Here is a 19,950-nt window from a genome sequence, read left to right on the forward strand (position 1 = left end):
TTTTTATATTTGGCGGGCAGTTTACTCTAATCAGGAGAACGTATTGTTGAGTTTCTCATCTTTACTACTTTATAATCATTGTTCACTTTGACGTCTGTCAAAGTTGATCTGCAAAAGTTAGGTTAGGTGAAGATAGATTTATGATTTATATATGATAAACAATCGCATGGTTAAAAGGTAATTTTTATAGTTTCGCTACCCAATAATGGAATTGAGTGAAAGTACGGTCAAGAGCTTGTCCAGTCTGCAGAACCCGAAGATAATTAATGATGTTATATTTGGAAATTTGATTGATATAGCAGTTTTACAGTTATGTGAAAAATCTGAAGAGAAATGTGAGTACAAGATCCGATACCATATTTCATCAGTCAACAAGTTATGACTTTCGTTGTGATATAAAACTTTCAGATATAGCTCAACTCTATGGATCAAAACCAGACGTAGTCAAAGAAATTTTTGGCAATTTATCGAGTGTGTTGATTGATGCAGCCCGTCTTGACCTCGATGGAGAGACATTGAGTGTTGCACTCTCAAATGCAAATATCACTGGTCCCAGAGTAAAGAAACTATGTGATACTTATGTGAGTAATAAAGAAGGTATCCAGGCATCGTTGAGCAGAATCGGTAATAGCTTACCTCACATCGTTGACGTCAATTGGAAGTTAGACTACTGTGTTAAGGTACATTATTATTTTCAAACGCTTATCGTGAGAGAAAGGAATATTGCTGTACCGCTATTATCGGACCAGACATCTAACCATAATGTATCATTTACTAATTACAGTCGAACATAGAAGACTACATTGGTTCCCAATTATATACCATTCAATTTAGCACGATTAATCAGGGACAACCAGAGGTGATGAAGTTTGCTTGCACCACTCAACAGCTTCAAGAACTTGTGTATAAATTGAAGGATGCTGTCAGACATGTGGAAAAAGTTGCCAATGTTTAAAATCATGTTAGGATAATACATGCCTGTCGAACTTTTCCTCAAATTTCATGTTTGAAATAAAATGACTTATTTAAAACTCTAGTTATGTATCTATGGGAGCAATCATCAGTTGTAAATTGTAATATCTGTTGTTTTTCAACAGTGTTGTGATATTGAATTTGCCGCCGATACGGGGCTCCACGAAGTCATTCAAATCATCGGCCGCCAGGTGGCACAAAGTTCGTCAGCTAACGAAATGAATAAACAAATTAGTAGGGACGCCCTTCTACTTAGTTTTAGATGCGGACTTTAGACTACGCATGATTTATGGACGTTATATATTTATTTTATTTTTTTGTCTACTTGTTACCCGTCGTATACCAGCGATAAGCAGGATGTGCTGCGGTAGGATGATTCAGATTCAGACCCGCCTGTGTTAGCTGTGTGCGAGGCCGTGATTCGATCGCTTTCTCTCTCACTGACGTTTCAATTGATTTATAAGCGCAAGTAAAATTGTTTCTACATTCGCAACCTTAAGTTAAACCAGTGCAGGCACAGCGTAACTCTCACTAAGGTAAATCTGTCAAATTTTGTTCGGTGTTTCCACTAATCTTTACGTTTCTTTGTCACAGCCCTTAAAACTTGTAGTTAAAAAATTCAGCCGCGTTCAAATCGTGTTCGAATCTCATTTTAATCGTTTGCAATCAGCGAATACATACATGCAGTTTTTCCTTTACTGTTTCCTTTTTTTCTATTATCAGTGTACAGTTAATTCCGATTTATCCTTGTCGCTTAAAAATATCCCTGATGTATAACTTTCACATGTTTTTATTGAATAAAGTATTTTTCACGTATTTATAATCTGACAAAAAATTTGATAGCATCGTTTTTATTATTACGCGAAAGTCGATTCCGCAATGAAATCTAAGAGATAACTTAATCTATCATCAAATCCCTGAATCAGATACAGTGAACAATAAGTAGAATTCATTCGCATTCCATTCGAAGAAAAAGATAAAAGTTACCGGGAAAAAACAATAGAAAAATGACACACCTATGCCTTTTCATTCGGGTGTCGTGATGAATAATCATATCTACTCCCACTGTAAATCAAACCGTCTTATAATTAGTACAAGTAACCGTGTAGCGCTCATGTAAAAAAAATGTGTTCATGTTATACCCTGGGGCTGAGGTGAAATAAGTTCTGTTTACTTGCTCGTTTTTCTTTAATCTTTCAGATACCAAAATATTTGAAAAAATTTGATATTTTTTCAGATATCACAATGTCGAACATAAATGAACTTGAGCAGCAGATAAATGATCTCCAATTAAGTCTGGAAGGAGAAGTAAGGAAAACTGTTAAAAAAGTCGGACCCACAGTTCCGCCAAAGCCAAAAAAGTCACAGCCTGAGGTGAGGCACGCTTAAATTGTTTTACTTTATGACTAACTGGACTTAACATCTATACTCCTTGTTCTCTTTGCAATTTCACTCTGTGAGGCACAATGTGAATTATTTCTCAACATCTAACGACAGGCGATTAAGCAAAACCTCAATTTCCTGTCTGTCTGCCTGGCTACTTCGTTGCCAAATACCTTCAGCTTGTAATACTCAAGCAGTTTATCTGTGTCAAAGATATATAGTTTTGTTACGAAAAGAATGAAATTGTTGAATCAGCTTATTCAATTTAAAGAATGTTAACACTTGCTTGCATGACTCAAGCCGTGAAAACAAGTACATGACTCACAAGCACCATGGTTTGATAAAATTACGGTTTTTTTCCCTCATTCTTTATCTACCGAATTCCAATCCAATTTTCCTCCACTGTATTTTAAATCCACACACAGTTGGGTTTTATTTTCAATCCCCTTGAAGTTAAATTTATTTATTTATAGCCGTTTTCTAGCCCTTTCCATTTCGTTGAATCAGGTGTGTATTATGAACAATTTGAAGAAGTTTAGTCTCTACTTACAATAACCTTGCGCTATACACGCTTAAACTCACTCATCGTACTCCAGCTTTACGAGAACCTTGGCTTAAATTTCTAAATAACAATTCAAATATCGTATTATCAGAAGTTGATTATTTTTATTGTACTTTATTAATATACAACAATTTGGGAATAATTTTGTTGGAAAATGGGCTAATGTTCTCTAGATACCGCAAAGTTACTCACTGAAGAGTGCACCAGCCCCTTCATACAGCACAGTTTTAAACAACATCGCAACAAATGAGTCAAAGTCGACAAACCTGTACACAAATTCACCCGCACCATACGTCCCACAGACAACGAACGTCGTAGTCGCTGAGAAAAATAGTAACGCAGTACGCAATAACACGCCAACGAATGGGAGTTCGTTGGCCAAGTTTTACAACACCGAAGAAAACATTTACACTAATCAACAACAGAAGCAGGATAAATTTCAAACGAAGTACGGATACGATGATAAGAATTTTTACTCAAATGTCGGAAACGTACCATCTCCTCAAGTTCCCGTCGATGACAGAGCCAGCAGATCCAACAGGGATGTTGTTTACGGCAATACAGACACAGCTTCTTCTTCCTCGATGCAAATGCCCCCTAAAAAGGAGAAAGATTTGATATACAGCAATATCCAATGGAACGTCAAGCCGGAAAATATGTATAGCAATATTCCAGGCGCTTACAATCAGGGTGAGCAGCTTAACGATTTGCAATTTGTAAACCACAATTAAATGCAGCCTTTTCACTATTTTCAAGTTTTTCACCTTATAGAAGATCTTCCACCGCCACCAGAACCTTCGGAATATGTTCCCTGCGCTCCGTCACATTCGTTTCCTCCTCCGCCAGAAGAACTGCCACCACCTCCAAGCCCTGTATCATCCAGTTACAGCGAATTACGTCGAGCTACTTATCAGACCGATTTTCCCTCTGAGAATTACCAAAACGATATTTACGGTCCCAGCTCTCAGTCTTCGACGTACGAGTCCATTTACGAACCTATCAACCCGAGGCCTCCTTCTCAATTATCATGCAACTACTCGATGTACTCCGGATACGGATCCGCTCCTCCGACTCAATTGCAGGGAAAAATGTCGCCTGTTAAGGAGGTTTGTTTCGTCACTTTCAGAAGTCTGAACGTATTTTTGTGACCAAGTGTCATTGATTTGTTTTGTCTACTTTTCAATAGGTTGATGCGCTGACTAATTTGTTGGTACAAGGAATGGAGGATGGAGCGGATGACGCCGATATTTATGGCATATGTTCACAGTGCGGGCGCAAAGTCGAAGGCGAGGGTAACGGCTGCTCGGCTATGGACAAGGTCTTCCATATAACTTGCTTCTGCTGTTTTGTATGCCAGGTTAATTTGCAAGGGAAGCCGTTTTACTCACTTGAGGGAAAACCCTACTGCGAAGAAGATTATCTTAACACGTTAGAGAAATGCTGCGTCTGTACGAGACCGATATTAGACAGAATTTTGAGGGCTACTGGCAAACCTTACCATCCGTCATGCTTCACGTGTGTCGTATGTGGTGAAAGTTTGGACGGCATACCATTCACTGTAGATGCGACTAACCAGATTCACTGTATTCAGTGTTTCCACAAGTGAGTATAATTGTGGCTGTGGTTTGATAGTGGTTCAATAAATTTGTAATTATGCAACCTCCCGGTCGAAATTCTTTTTGTACTGCACAACCAATTATTACTCAGCATTGAAGTACGTTCATTCTCTTGTAGGAAATTCGCTCCCCGCTGTTGCGTCTGCAAACTGCCCATCATGCCAGAAGCGGATCAGGATGAGACCGTCCGCGTTGTAGCGCTGGATAGAAGTTTTCACATTCATTGTTACAAGTGCGAAGATTGCGGGCTCATTCTTTCGTCCGAAAACGAGGGTCGCGGCTGTTACCCGTTGGACAATCACATTTTATGTAAAGGATGCAACGCTGCCAGAGTTCAAGTACTCACGTCACACATGACGACCGAGCTTTAAAATTCTTTTCTTAAAAGTCAGAACGTAGGATAGATAATTTTTAAAATCCACTCATAAACAATTAGATAGATAAGTTTGCAGTTTTTCAATGTTTGCGACATGAGGTCTGAAAAACTAAAAATATTTTACTCAGCCATTGACTCATTTTACATGAGTTTTTCAAACTCTAGACCTAAGTTGTTGATTGTATAGAGTGTCAATATTGACCAGAGAATTCATTCCCTTACAGGTATTTAAAAATCAAACTTTGTTTTTTTTTTTTTATACACGTACATGCATAGCCTCATTTAATTAATTCGCACGAAAAGTCAGGCGGAACGAGAAAGAAAAAGATTCTAAAGTGAGGGAAAAAACCGAAAAGTGAAAGATGATTACGAAGAGATAAAAAAGAGATTGTAATTTTAAATGCTCACGGAGTTATAGTTTTATTTTATCATTGAGCTGAGCTGAGGCCTATACAGCCAATATTTGTGATGTTTTATAAGTTAGAAATGTTTCGTATTATCGTATAGGTAAAAGATTTATTACCATATGTATTATAGATTGCTGTCAGCATATGAATATTTAATGAAATTACAGTTGCATTTATTCGAACTGTGGTTTTAGGTATCGGAAAAAAGAGTAGTCAAACAAATTTACGATTCATATTCAGAAAACTCTCAAGAGTAGAACAAATATTTATTCTGTGTATGTATGATAGCAAGCATAGACATGCAATTGATTATTGTGAAAAATATGAAATTGTAGAACATAAATTAGGGATGACTATACCTTGAATGTTGATAACGTTCTTACACGTATTTAATTGAAATTAAGGTATGTTAAACAGAAATGCACATTTAATGCAAATTCAAATACAACTGAACTATGGCAAATTGATTCCATTGCAGTATAAGAAAAGTTTAGTTTTAATCAAACAGCATTTTTTAAACACTTCTATACTCTATACTAATTAGCTTTACAATAGAATTCCCAGATACGTTTCTAGCTTTACTGTGTAATTGAAAACGACTCATTTCTTCCGTAATAAGAAAGCCAAGAAAGTTTACCGCCTTTATTGAAGATTCCAATTTGCTTTTCTTTTTTTTATATGATTATAATTAATGATGAGCAGTTCTTTTCCATTCCTGGAATGACCTGGAAAATAGAAACTAATCAAAGTCTAACTGCGAATTTGATTTTCAGTAAAATTTCCGACTGTGACCCAGTAGATTACTGTGAGTTATACGAAATTTGTACAACCCAGGTAAGGGGCCGTACTTAAATTACGTAACGGAATTTGAAGAACTTTTCAACCCCTACCCCCCCTGTGTATCAGATCATAACAAAATGTCAACCCCCCCTCCCCCCGTCCCAAATTGTACGTAATTTTTCGGAATCAAATAACGAAATAGCATAAAATTTTATTAAAATCATTTGTATTTTTCATTATTCTTTTATTTTTTTCATTATTATAGCAGCGCGCTAGTTTCAAAATGTTAAAGGTTTGGCTATAACAGAATCTGGCGCGGGAATTCAGTTTGAATTTTTTTATTAATTATCAAAAAATTTTACATTCAATTCAAAAAATTACGTACAAGCATCAAAAGACCCCCTCCCCCGTATCGTAACAAAGTGTAACAATCGAGTCTGACCCCTCCCCTCCCTTACGTTTGTTACGTAATTTAAGTATGGCCCCTAAGTATCAAAATTAACTTTGCTCGGCTGGTAACGAAGAAACACTCTAGATTTATAATTTACGGTCTGCGTGGTACAGTTTTGAGGGTTTAGTGAGCGTCGTTTATGCCTGTCAATTCCAATTATGTGAATTTTGTGTCGCTGCAATAGCTAATTATCAAAAGAAAATGGATCTTATTTATGCTGTTAATAGAAAAAATGTGAAATCTAGCCTTGGTACCGAGAGGTTCGTACGTCAATTTGAATCTCGCATTAATTTTTTGGTTATGTACGCTTTTCGTACACAAGATACACAACACTACTTGTTCACAACATTAATTTATTCTCGTTTTCGTGCATTCATTCATTTGCTTATTGTTTAATATTCACCCTGCAGATCAAATCCATGGTTTGATAAATCCAAATATATTGTGAATCTGTTTTCTTGGATCATCCAAAAAAGTATCTAATATAATAGTAATTTTTCCCTGATGCTGTCAACTTTCATCGTAGGTTTTGCGATGGACACTCGTTGTGTTCATTATCCAGCCGTAATGTTGCTGCCTTTACAACCACCACTGAATTGGATGATTTCAATGGAAGAACCTGGGGATCTCATGTTTATATTTGCGACCTGAATATGCCATGGCATTCGCATAAGTTAGTTTCAATATTATCAACGATTGGTGCCATAATTAAATAATATTATTCCATAACAAGACATTTAAAATTTACCAATGGATTGGAAAATGATTGAATAGGATTTTTTTTAGTGCAATCATAATGTCAACAGGTTTCTCTAATATTCTAAAATTTGATGTGTCATAGAGTATTATCAAATAAAACCAACATCACTGCCCTAGAGTGGGATTTGCCAGGTGATAAATTGGTCATTGCCGATGAATCGGGAAGCATTCAGTTATGGACCTTTAAGGACCACATACTGAATGACTGGATGCTGATTGGGTCTGCGTGCTTTCCTGGAGAACATGTTCTCAGTGCCGCCTGGTTTCACAATGGCAAAAAGGTGAGTAATCAACCCCAGTAGAGGAACAAATTTTGTTTTCTGATTGTACCATTAAAGCTACATACTCAATGCTTATAACAATAAGTCTATGTTTCTTCATCAATGCCAAGATCGGGCTAGTCGCAGAAAAGAAAGACAGCATTTACTACAATGACAAATTCAACCACCTGAGATTCGCCCCTTCTGTAAGGCAGTTTGGTGGGCGCGCAGCCGAAGGAGTTTTAGTTGTGTCGACTACAGGGATGGTCGGAGCTGTAATGATATCAAAAGATTCCCCGAGCCAAGTTTGTTTTGCGACAGAAAGCCTCGGAAGTACGCGACACAGAATAACTGCCGTAGACATTTGTTACGGTAAAAGTAAGCATCTATCAAGTAGCAGCGAACAATTTCCTTCAACTGGACACTTTAATTTACTCTCTCCTCTTAACAGATGGACACTATCTAGTGGCGGTGAGCAGCGGCAGTGTTGCGCTACCAATTAGGTGCTACAGAGTATCCGTTAGAAAAAGTGATGAAAAATGTTACATCACTTCGCAGGCACTTCCAAGTTTTTTTCTGCATGACAGCGTCATCCAGGATAATATGTGTAAGCATTTTTATTTTAATCATAAGATATCATATATCGAATAGTTTATTTTTTCGATCACAAAGTTTGTTCTAATCTTTTCGTATTTCCTATTGTAGACACAAAAGTAACTCACTTGAAATTTGTGGTCCGAGAGGATGCTGATTCTTTAATTGTTGCTGCGAATGGAGACAATGGAGGGCTCGTCGAAGTCTGGGAGCTTAGGGAGAAATCTCAAACTGTGCATAAACTTTTTCAACCAAAAACCCTCGAGTCATTCAAAACTGTTGTGAGTACTCAGTTCTGTGTGTTGGATAAACTTTTTTGCCCAGTTCAAAGAGTTACCAGAGGTAATCGATAAAAATCGTCAACAGGTTTGGCAGAATCAGTCTCAGTACCAATGCAAATCTCCGGTTGTAGCTGTAACTACAACTAAACTGGCAATCGTTACGACGTTGCCACCACCCAGCTGTGTGATAATTGCGTTGGCAGATTCCTCCATACATTACCTCAACCGCGACTGTCTGAAAGAAATCGCTTTGGCATCTTTAAACATGCCTTGGCGACAGGATGAACCGAGCAATAAATTCCAAAGGCTTACACTCTCCATATCTCATATCGACATCTCATGGTTAGGTGGAATTCTTCTCGTTATTGATACCCAAGGCACCCTCTACCTTTACAGACTACTTTTAGATGGCGGTAAGGATGGAAAGAGAAATTATTACCATCTCCATGTGTAAAAACCAGAAAAAAATAATGTTTGTCATCGTTACTTCAGGTCCTTCGATGACACTAGGTTATGCTTGTACAATGCTAGAGTATTGCCTCGTCACTGGACTCGATTGCTTGGATTTACTTCTCTGCTTAAGATCCTCGATGATTGAAACCCTGTGTGAACGCCTTGACTTATCGTACAACAGACAACTAGCCCCTATCCAACAATTCTACTATGTTCAGTTCCTCTGCATTAAAACTTGTCTCTTCAGGTTTGTGCTTAATATGTTGTAACAGACTGTTAGCTTAATATTTCCTTCTTTAAACTACATGAGATCGAAAACACTATTCAATAGTTTATTGGAATATTATTTGCTGCCTTCATTGCAGAATGCTATCAGCTGGTCAGTCCAAAGCAGCAGATCTGTCATCTTTGCTGATGATACATTCGGTAGCGACAGCATTTAAGTCTCTGCTAAGACCATCAGCGCTCATTTCTCATGACAAAGGGCCAGCCGAGAGTCTAGCAGCAGTTATTACAGAACCTATTACAGATGTCGATAAGGTACAAAAAATCTTCACATTTTACAAATCAATTATTTCTCTACACTGTCAAATCCACTGAATCCCATTTTTGTTCGTCAGGTGATGTTCCATTTGGATCCGAAGGAATTCACGGTGGAACCAATCACTCTACAATCGCTGCAGCAACTAATTCAATGGGTCGCCGACATGGCTCTAAATCTCCTTGCTCGATTACCAGAACAACGTACGCAGCTCAAGTCTGGCGGGGTTGGTATTGTAATAATTATTTTCTCACCAACGTTTGGCAAGTGTTTTCACGAGTTGATTACCATCGTTAAATCTTTTATTTCTATTTTTCAGTACGAACTTCTTAAGGACTACAAAGCGTTGAACACTCTTCGCGAGCTGCTCGTAATTATTCGGATATGGGGCTTACTACGTCCGTCATGTTTACCTGTTTTCCTTCGAAACACAGACAATCTGGATGCGTTGCCGCTGCTGTTCAGATTACTGTCTCGACTAGTTCAACTCAACGGAGAAAATCAGCAGCAGCAAATTGACGAAGGATTAATCGGTGGGTCTCAAATGCCTGATGCGATCTCTTTCATGAATAAATTTGTCATGTATTCCTTCAGACGAATGCTGTCACTTACCAAACCAGATAATGATACCACAACTACACCAAGCGAGCAGCATCACCGCCATAGCGACACCCATGCTATTTTGTCAGAATCTTCCTCTTCAGGTGAATTTTCAATTTAGTCTTTCCGATTAATTTTAATATTTTCAACCGACTAATTCCCATCCCTTAACTCCAGTTGGAATTCGGTGTCGAACCTGAGCTATTGGTGTTTGTACCAGAGTTGAATCCAATCGAAGGTTGCATGCACACAGGTCAAGTACTGGACAGCATTCGTCACTTATATCTAGGAAAGCAGCCTCTTCTGGTAAAACAATGCTCGAGGTACGTGATCCGTCCCAAAAAGAGGCAAGTCTCAGAACGAGTTATGTGTTCATCGATAATACAATTAGATCAAATTGTTTCCTAGGTGTGGGGGAAAAGCTCAAGTACAAAATATGATGAGAACTGCGGCTATTCGGGCTTGGGATCAAAGATGGGCACGGACCTGTAGATGCGGAGGACTGTGGCGAATTCGCCGAATGTCTCAGTAACAGGTAAAAAAGTTCTTGCTTATTCCTAACAAAAAATTGTACCACTGATGAAATTTAGCAAATTATTTTTATTCAATCTGATGTAAATACTTGTGTAGAATGTATTAAAAACTATTTAATTGTGTTAGATTTTCACACCAAAAATTTGTTGGAGAATAATAGAACTTGCATAGTCAACGATACCATCTTTATTAAAATCAATTGGTGTTAATTTACATTTACAATTAATCCATGACCCACACAGGGATGGCGAAGGTTCGGTGTTGCATAAAATATGATTCTTCATCCCACCTAAGGCGTTATGCGCTTGGGGTCGCGTGGGAACATTGACGTTTTTCGAATATTGTCCAAGCCAAGGTAGAGCATCACAACGCGTTCCATTCCAATACCGCCACCGGCGTGAGGCGGGCAACCGAATCTGAACGCATCTATGTAGGCTTTTATCTTCTCGATATCTACGAATCAATGAATTTTGTATTGAAACAAAAGACGGCTTTTGCAATTCTCTGTCCAAAAATGGAGGATATAAGGTTACCTATGTTGTGAACTTTCGCTCTTTCAACGAGAAAATCGGGATCATGAATACGTTGAGCACCTGAAAGAATTTCCTCACCGCGCATGAACATGTCATAAGAATTTGAAGTCCCCTAGAATACCAATGTGAATGTAAATCAAGGATCTTGAATATTGTTGATAATGTTTCACATGTTGTGCAGATGTTTGCTTACGTTATTTCTCGGGTCTGGCATGGTGTAGAACGGCCTGACAGCTAGCGGATATTTATCGAGTATGTAAAAGTCCGTGTCATACTGTGAATTTAAAATAACATTTGTCGTCAGTCGTTATCAGAATAGTGTTTATCCGTTTTTCAAAATGCCTTTCTTACTTTCGCCTTGACGAGTTTGCCCAGTAATTTTTCATCCGGAGTCGATAAATCGTCTTCTGGACCGATCGTGACACCAGCCTCTGCTAGCAAACTTATTGCTTGATGAAATTCCAATCTGAGTGGAGGATCTAGAAAAGTGAATGGCTCCACAGGGAATTGTTCGCTGACGGCTTTAATCTCGGCGGCATATCTATAGAATTGAAAAAAACAAATAAAAATAATTTAGTAGTTGCATGACTTACTTTAATTATTTGAAAAACTGTTATCACGCAGAATAAGAACTCTTTCAAGTCTGTGTTACTGACTGGTCGCGAAGTCCTTTGAATATCTCGGTGAACATTTGGCCGATAGTTTCAACCACTTCATGATAATGGTATTTGAATGCCATTTCTAAATCTAATCCCACAAACTCCGTCAAATGTCTATGGGTGTTTGAATCCTCCGCTCGAAAAACTGTGGACACAAAGTAATGTTCATTTCCTTGCTACTTTTTTGTTGCATTGGTGATTGAAAAAAAAAATTTGTGAAATGCATAACTTCTTATTTAGTAAAAATGAATTCGTTACCAGCTCCGACGGTGAACACCTTGTCAAAGTCAGCGGCAATGGCCATCTGCTTGTAGAGCTGAGGTGACTGAGCCAAATATGCAGACCCTTTGAAGTACGAGACGGTGAAAACATTGGCTCCACCTTCGCTGGCAGCTGATATGATCTTTGGCGTATGAATTTCCACAAACCCCTAAAAGAATCACGTGAAACCTCACATTCAGAGAACGATTAATGACCTGCTGCGAAGTTTGCGGAAAAGTATATGTACCTTTTTAGTTAATACATCCCTGAATAGCTTGCAGACCCCAGCTTCGACTCTAAAGATCGCCTGATTAGCCGGGGTACGCAGATCGAGAATCCGGTTGTCCAGACGAGTGTCTTGGTTCACCTTTATGTTCAGCCCTTCAGATTCTTCTGCCTTGACAGACCTGGACGCATCTTCAATCAGAAGGGGTAGCTGAGCCTTGGCGGCACTGACAGTAAATATCTGCTTGATGTGGAGTTCTACATCTTTCTGAGTGCAGGACTCGATTTTAGCCACAGTCTTCACTGTTGCTTCGACATCGATTATAGACTCCTTGGTAATGCTGAAACGAGAAATTTGTGCAAAGAAATCAGTTGCGAGGATGTATTTTTCACATGAAACACTCGGTGCAAAGCTAAAATAATATGCTCGTGAAACTCTTGATTGTCTAAATATTGCATGCGCCAATTCCTATTCTATCCAAATTGTGATTAATCAGGCTTACTTTGATGCAAACTTGACCATTTGCTTACTGATTTCGTCATTTACAGCGACGAGTCCTTGAACTGTGTAGGACTGCTCTCTGAGTATTAGAAAACACTGTTTTCCTGCGGAAAGGTTCGAAAAACTACAATATATAGCGGTTCAGTGCGAAGTTGTACTGAAATATCTTTGCTTTTTAATTGAAAACCATAAATATCTACCCTTAGCTCTGCTTGTGTGTAATCGTCCTCTGAGCCAGATAATCTGACCAGCGATATTGGGATTCAGATCCTGGACATGAGTGAACTTTCTGTCCTTGTGTTTATCTACACTCTGAATCATCGCTGGCTGTCCATATTTTCCGACAGAGATATCTTCCTCGTTTGCAGCATCTTGCTGCACCGATTGCTGGTTGTAGCAAATAGCAGTATGAATTATTGCTTATCAGGTATAATACATGCGTGAAACATGCTCTAACTACAAGTACAATTTTCTTACTAGTTGTGCTTGCCGCTCAGCCTTGGCAGCTATCTTTTTTGCATCTTTCTGCTGCTTTTTGAGAGCCTTCTTTGACGCATCTTCTCTAAAATTTAATAACGTGTGAATTAGGATACTAGTGCCAGTACTTCTGCAAATGATTGAACTAATAATCCTTACCCTTCGCGAGCAGCTTCCTCTGGCTTGTTACCGCCCATTTTCCTATGATATGGAAAACTGTGTCTGGAAAAAAAATGTGAATACTCCGTTACTTCGATGGTGAAAATGTTGACAGACAAATGGATAATTCTGTGTGCAGATGTAAACACTGCATCAGAATAATTATTCTTGTGGGAAGTGCGCATAAAATAGGGATTTCTCAATGAGTATAAAGTACCGCATGAGTCAAAGGCATATGCGAACCTCATGCAGTGTTCAGAAATCCCTATATGCACATGACACAAATTCTATTTTCTGTGCTACCTCTGTCAAATACGAGAATATAATATAGTCCTTATAAGCACTGGTGCATCGAATTTTAAGCACTAATGCTCATAAAAACTACAAAGTAGTAGAGTTGTTAAGGGAGGTAGCGCAGAAAATTATTTTTAATTACTTTGACGGTATGTTATCTACAAGTTTTACTAAGTGACTACTTCCTGCAAATTGCGTGACCAATTTTAGGTCTGACCAAACACGATATTGTCACAGATTATCAGTACACACGTCGTTCAGCAGGTTCACCGAACTTTCAGAAGCTAAAACAGCAGTGTATGTGAAAAATAGAGTGTCAACCGGTCATTAACGTTGCACGAGCAAATCACATCGAACTTTGGAACTAGATTATTTAAAAAGCACTGGCCGGCAACAGACTCTTCAACCAGAGATGAGTAGGGAGATCTCCAACGCTCGGCTTTTCGTGATACCAGCTAAGTTGGAGCGTCGACGTGACACCTAGGCGGCCACGCACCGAAGGTGGCCCATTTCCGACCTGACACCAGGCGGCCATGCACCGAAGGTGGCCCACAATCGTGTATATATAGATACACTCGGTTGCTCGAGCAAGTGGTTGCCAATCGCATCCTTGTCCCCGCTCGCACAAATGTTTCCAGGAATGCAAGAATTGGAATTTTTTTTGTTTCAGTTATGAATGTCAGCGAATAAAAGTATCTCCAGATTTGATAAATCTTGGATTCAATTAGCGGGCGCTGAACCAAATTAATTAACTACTCCCAGTCCGAATACTTTTTTTTTTTTTTAATATATATTATTTTTTTATTGATATGAAAATAGGTGACGCCTGGTGTTCTCGAATATTTGTACACGCAGTTTATGGAAAAATATACGACGCCAGCTCGATAACATTTATGCAAAATGTGCAATGGGCAAGTGGTTGGGGGAAATTTTTTTTTTCTCGAACTGAATCTTCCAGAGAAGCATCAGCGAATTCCAAGCAAGCTCCATAAACATACCGAGCAAACGCGCGCTCACGGACGTAGCTGTGGTGTGGCTGAGTGGATACCACATGAGGATGAGTTTTCAATCACAGGTTTTTGCGCGAAGTTTTCCTGTATTTAAGTTAATTACTGCTGCCTTTGCTATGATACTGCATTCAAGTCTTAAACAAAACACTAAAAAATAAGTTAACCACTTAACGTAAAACAAAATGTTAGATTGAGCTTAAAATTTCAGCCGGAGTTACATAAACTAAGATAATTACAAGCGCAACATTGTAAATATTGTACATTTATTGTTCATCTAAATAAATATGGTTTCCTCCTCAAAAAAAACAAACAACATGAGGATGGAGTGATGCGGGACACGGGTTCGATCGCAGTTCACTCTTTATTTATTTATTTTTTTTAAATTCAATCCCGGCTTTTGATTTTGTATTTTCGGAGAAAAAAAAACAAATGAAAGAAAGAAAATTTCCAGAGCCGGTCGATTTTTTCCTTCTTTCCTTTTGCTTTTTTTTTACTGAACCCACCCTTTTTGTAGTGGGGGTAACCCAGAAGAGAACAAATAATTGAAACAATAAAATTCCGAGAGTGAATCGATTTGTTCCCCGTTTTTGGCGCCTCTTTTTTTAATAAGGAAAAGTTTTGACAGTAATGAAAAATAGAGATTACTAAAAACAAATGTATTGTTTTTTTAATAACACCGGCCCACTAAAAAAAAAAAAGTGGTCTGTACTTTTGACCGGACCTACCTATCTTTATGTATTTTGACGCACTGAATCCGAATCTGAAGTTAGTTTTGCCCGTACATCCTCAAAATTTTGAGTAAATTGCAAAAAACCATAAAAATAGCCAAAAATTAGCAGTTTTGGTAAGAAAAAAATTTGTGGAACTATAGACCAAGTATGATTTTTATGCATTTTGGTCCGCTAAACCCAAATCTGAAGTTTATTCAACCATAAGCCTTTTAAAATTTAATTGAGCCGGTGTTATTAAAAAACAATACATTTGTTTTTAGTAATCTCTATTTTCCATTACTGTCAAAACTTTTCCTTATTAAAAAAAAAAAAACGCCCATTTTATATCAGTCTTGACGAGCATTTCTTAAGAATTTTGAGAGATGCGAGATCGGAACGACAAAATTATTTCAGTAGCAACAATGTATGGACCCCTCTCCTTTTCTGATATTGGCAGCCAGTTAAGAGGCTTCACAGTGTTCAGTTTAATGCCAGCAGCTCTCGAGGTAGCAAGATGGTAAGTGAATTACTTAATTATTTTACATGTATGGAAAAACCGGCAGGTTTGACGATCGTCTATTTACTTTATAGATTAAGAAGAGAAAAAAAGGGAAGGACCTGTAGTCGTATTTTATACTTTATTTAATTTTCCTTGAATTGTCAAACGTTTTTATTTTTGATTGTATAGGAAGAAGGTGTGTGGGGAATTCCATTCTAGTGCCCAAGAATGTAATACACATTTTCGATCGTTTTAACTTTTTTTTTTTTTTGGGAAAACATGTTCCTCAATTTACAAATTTCCGTAATGTTTTGGTATTCAAATCGATTCTTAACAATTTTGCGCACAGGTGGGATTTCTTTAATTATTTTTTCCCTAAACCTGAGGATATTTCCTATCTGAGATCACTGTCAATAGGCGAGATTCCGGAAATCATTAAATTACCTTTTTTTCTAATTAAAAAGAAAATCACATAAGGCCACTAAGAGCTCGAAATGAAAATCTGAAAAAATTAGAGATGGTTTTTTATATTCGAAGCCATTAACGTAAAAAATCCGTTTAACGATCATCCTAATAGATATACATTGTATATTGGGCATTCCACGTCAAATTTGCAATGAATATAGTTCATACCATTTCATTCTTTTTTTTTAAGTAATTCAAAGATCCAAGAAAATTAAAAACTTGCGAAAACAATAGTAAATGTAGAGATCCCGTTATCGTCTCGTGCTTAAGAATCATATTTTTAATTATAAAATCAGTGTGAATTTTTTCAGTATTTTAAAAGAAGCGTTTTCGGAATTGGTTTTTCAATTTTTTTCTATTTCAGTGGTGGCTAAAGAAATCTGCAAAAAATTCCGACGCTGTTTCAAGTCGATTGAAACCGTGGTTGCAACATCATACCAAACAATTATCAAAAGCGAAGAGGGTGAGGTACATGGGTTGCAAATTTGACGTGGAATGCCCAATATACAATGTATATCTATTAGGATGATCGTTAAACGGATTTTTTACGTTAATGGCTTCGAATATAAAAAACCATCTCTAATTTTTTCAGATTTTCATTTCGAGCTCTTAGTGGCCTTATGTGATTTTCTTTTTAATTAGAAAAAAAGGTAATTTAATGATTTCCGGAATCTCGCCTATTGACAGTGATCTCAGATAGGAAATATCCTCAGGTTTAGGGAAAAAATAATTAAAGAAATCCCACCTGTGCGCAAAATTGTTAAGAATCGATTTGAATACCAAAACATTACGGAAATTTGTAAATTGAGGAACATGTTTTCCCAAAAAAAAAAAAAAGTTAAAACGATCGAAAATGTGTATTACATTCTTGGGCACTAGAATGGAATTCCCCACACACCTTCTTCCTATACAATCAAAAATAAAAACGTTTGACAATTCAAGGAAAATTAAATAAAGTATAAAATACGACTACAGGTCCTTCCCTTTTTTTCTCTTCTTAATCTATAAAGTAAATAGACGATCGTCAAACCTGCCGGTTTTTCCATACATGTAAAATAATTAAGTAATTCACTTACCATCTTGCTACCTCGAGAGCTGCTGGCATTAAACTGAACACTGTGAAGCCTCTTAACTGGCTGCCAATATCAGAAAAGGAGAGGGGTCCATACATTGTTGCTACTGAAATAATTTTGTCGTTCCGATCTCGCATCTCTCAAAATTCTTAAGAAATGCTCGTCAAGACTGATATAAAATGGGCGTTTTTTTTTTTTTAATAAGGAAAAGTTTTGACAGTAATGGAAAATAGAGATTACTAAAAACAAATGTATTGTTTTTTAATAACACCGGCTCAATTAAATTTTAAAAGGCTTATGGTTGAATAAACTTCAGATTTGGGTTTAGCGGACCAAAATGCATAAAAATCATACTTGGTCTATAGTTCCACAAATTTTTTTCTTACCAAAACTGCTAATTTTTGGCTATTTTTATGGTTTTTTGCAATTTACTCAAAATTTTGAGGATGTACGGGCAAAACTAACTTCAGATTCGGATTCAGTGCGTCAAAATACATAAAGATAGGTAGGTCCGGTCAAAAGTACAGACCACTTTTTTTTTTTTAGTGGGCCGGTGTTATTAAAAAAACAATACATTTGTTTTTAGTAATCTCTATTTTTCATTACTGTCAAAACTTTTCCTTATTAAAAAAAGAGGCGCCAAAAACGGGGAACAAATCGATTCACTCTCGGAATTTTATTGTTTCAATTATTTGTTCTCTTCTGGGTTACCCCCACTACAAAAAGGGTGGGTTCAGTAAAAAAAAAGCAAAAGGAAAGAAGGAAAAAATCGACCGGCTCTGGAAATTTTCTTTCTTTCATTTGTTTTTTTTTCTCCGAAAATACAAAATCAAAAGCCGGGATTGAATTTAAAAAAAATAAATAAATAAAGAGTGAACTGCGATCGAACCCGTGTCCCGCATCACTCCATCCTCATGTTGTTTGTTTTTTTTGAGGAGGAAACCATATTTATTTAGATGAACAATAAATGTACAATATTTACAATGTTGCGCTTGTAATTATCTTAGTTTATGTAACTCCGGCTGAAATTTTAAGCTCAATCTAACATTTTGTTTTACGTTAAGTGGTTAACTTATTTTTTAGTGTTTTGTTTAAGACTTGAATGCAGTATCATAGCAAAGGCAGCAGTAATTAACTTAAATACAGGAAAACTTCGCGCAAAAACCTGTGATTGAAAACTCATCCTCATGTGGTATCCACTCAGCCACACCACAGCTACGTCCGTGAGCGCGCGTTTGCTCGGTATGTTTATGGAGCTTGCTTGGAATTCGCTGATGCTTCTCTGGAAGATTCAGTTCGAGAAAAAAAAAATTTCCCCCAACCACTTGCCCATTGCACATTTTGCATAAATGTTATCGAGCTGGCGTCGTATATTTTTCCATAAACTGCGTGTACAAATATTCGAGAACACCAGGCGTCACCTATTTTCATATCAATAAAAAAATAATATATATTAAAAAAAAAAAAAAGTATTCGGACTGGGAGTAGTTAATTAATTTGGTTCAGCGCCCGCTAATTGAATCCAAGATTTATCAAATCTGGAGATACTTTTATTCGCTGACATTCATAACTGAAACAAAAAAAATTCCAATTCTTGCATTCCTGGAAACATTTGTGCGAGCGGGGACAAGGATGCGATTGGCAACCACTTGCTCGAGCAACCGAGTGTATCTATATATACACGATTGTGGGCCACCTTCGGTGCATGGCCGCCTGGTGTCAGGTCGGAAATGGGCCACCTTCGGTGCGTGGCCGCCTAGGTGTCACGTCGACGCTCCAACTTAGCTGGTATCACGAAAAGCCGAGCGTTGGAGATCTCCCTACTCATCTCTGCTTCAACAATCTGTCTACTGAGATGCTGCAATAATTAATTTTATTTCAGAACACGACAAGTAGAGTTGTAACTTCAAATTTATACAACGGTCTTTAGCGGTATGATATGCTAATCAGGGATCTTTTCGGGACGCTCAATTTACGACTTTATTTTACCTTACAGGTTTAATAGTGCTTTTCTTTCGTGATAGCAGCTTATCGCAAGTAAATATGTACGTACCAAGGCTCCACTCAACGCGTGCACAGACACGGTGCTTACGACTGCGTATGACACGGTGTAAGAATAAGAGAGGAATAAGAGGTGGTCCGATCCCCATGTAAAGCTCTATGATTATTTTAATAAAGTCCTCGGGCTCCCCGCCAGGCGTCTCACGTGACGAAAAGCCAGAATCACGGTATTATAGACAGGTCTGGGAACTCCAAGCCCCTTCCTACATAATTCAGCGTGACCGTCTTGAAGCCTGTGTTTCTCAATTTGTGCACCAAAGACCGGAGCGCTGCAATCTCCGAGGCCGGTGTGTGCGTACTAAGTAGGCCTCTCCCTCACTAGCGCTAGCGGCGAAAATTCACAACATCGGCTTCATTTTCGAGCACGGTTTTACAGCCGGAGTGCCCAGGGGCCGGATTCTGAACATCAAGTGAGTTCGCGTTCGCTTTGTGGAAACGGAAATTTGGAGTGTG

General features: G+C 37.8%; 4 protein-coding genes across 11 annotated transcripts; 3 read left to right on the plus strand and 1 right to left on the minus strand.

Moving 5' to 3' along the window:
* The first annotated feature begins 72 nt into the window (after positions 1–72).
* LOC124301959 (COMM domain-containing protein 3) lies at positions 73–1,036 on the plus strand. The gene is made up of 3 exons (XM_046757635.1): positions 73–335; positions 409–680; positions 785–1,036. Exons 1-3 carry the CDS (start codon positions 206–208, stop codon positions 953–955), a joined length of 573 nt encoding a protein of 190 aa, XP_046613591.1. The 5' UTR covers positions 73–205; the 3' UTR covers positions 956–1,036.
* Positions 1,037–1,174: 138 nt separating this feature from the next.
* On the plus strand, positions 1,175–6,060 carry LOC124301946 (lipoma-preferred partner homolog). 2 transcript variants are annotated; one of them, XM_046757607.1, is made up of 6 exons: positions 1,175–1,508; positions 2,210–2,346; positions 3,091–3,607; positions 3,689–4,023; positions 4,104–4,519; positions 4,652–6,060. In XM_046757607.1, exons 2-6 carry the CDS (start codon positions 2,218–2,220, stop codon positions 4,902–4,904), a joined length of 1,650 nt encoding a protein of 549 aa, XP_046613563.1. In that variant the 5' UTR covers positions 1,175–1,508; positions 2,210–2,217; the 3' UTR covers positions 4,905–6,060. The 2 variants fall into 2 exon arrangements, with proteins under 2 accessions (XP_046613563.1, XP_046613564.1); XM_046757608.1 differs by having other exon boundaries at positions 3,220–3,607.
* A 566-nt stretch (positions 6,061–6,626) lies between these two features.
* Positions 6,627–12,687, plus strand: LOC124301941 (mediator of RNA polymerase II transcription subunit 16). Of its 4 annotated transcripts, none has more exons than XM_046757593.1 (15): positions 6,627–6,807; positions 7,074–7,220; positions 7,389–7,587; positions 7,698–7,944; positions 8,018–8,173; positions 8,272–8,441; positions 8,527–8,854; positions 8,934–9,141; positions 9,260–9,434; positions 9,515–9,670; positions 9,755–9,968; positions 10,030–10,139; positions 10,213–10,358; positions 10,444–10,570; positions 12,023–12,687. In XM_046757593.1, exons 1-14 carry the CDS (start codon positions 6,749–6,751, stop codon positions 10,565–10,567), a joined length of 2,439 nt encoding a protein of 812 aa, XP_046613549.1. In that variant the 5' UTR covers positions 6,627–6,748; the 3' UTR covers positions 10,568–10,570; positions 12,023–12,687. The 4 variants fall into 4 exon arrangements, with proteins under 4 accessions (XP_046613549.1, XP_046613548.1, XP_046613550.1 ...); XM_046757592.1 differs by lacking the exon at positions 12,023–12,687 and adding an exon at positions 10,812–11,891; XM_046757594.1 differs by lacking the exon at positions 12,023–12,687 and adding an exon at positions 10,812–11,891 and having other exon boundaries at positions 9,515–9,661.
* LOC124301944 (aspartate--tRNA ligase, cytoplasmic) lies at positions 10,738–19,608 on the minus strand. 4 transcript variants are annotated; one of them, XM_046757602.1, is made up of 12 exons: positions 19,495–19,608; positions 13,386–13,453; positions 13,227–13,311; positions 12,950–13,136; positions 12,751–12,853; positions 12,270–12,588; positions 12,020–12,191; positions 11,759–11,906; positions 11,454–11,643; positions 11,296–11,376; positions 11,103–11,214; positions 10,738–11,022 (listed from the first exon to the last, which is right to left on the minus strand). In XM_046757602.1, exons 2-12 carry the CDS (start codon positions 13,421–13,423, stop codon positions 10,859–10,861), a joined length of 1,599 nt encoding a protein of 532 aa, XP_046613558.1. In that variant the 5' UTR covers positions 13,424–13,453; positions 19,495–19,608; the 3' UTR covers positions 10,738–10,858. The 4 variants fall into 4 exon arrangements, with proteins under 4 accessions (XP_046613558.1, XP_046613557.1, XP_046613559.1 ...); XM_046757601.1 differs by having other exon boundaries at positions 13,386–13,448; positions 19,426–19,582; XM_046757603.1 differs by having other exon boundaries at positions 13,386–13,448; positions 19,431–19,569.
* Positions 19,609–19,950: the final 342 nt, after the last annotated feature.

This window comes from Neodiprion virginianus, chromosome 4 (genome assembly GCF_021901495.1).
Source record: "Neodiprion virginianus isolate iyNeoVirg1 chromosome 4, iyNeoVirg1.1, whole genome shotgun sequence".
Classification (NCBI taxonomy): domain Eukaryota; kingdom Metazoa; phylum Arthropoda; class Insecta; order Hymenoptera; family Diprionidae; genus Neodiprion; species Neodiprion virginianus.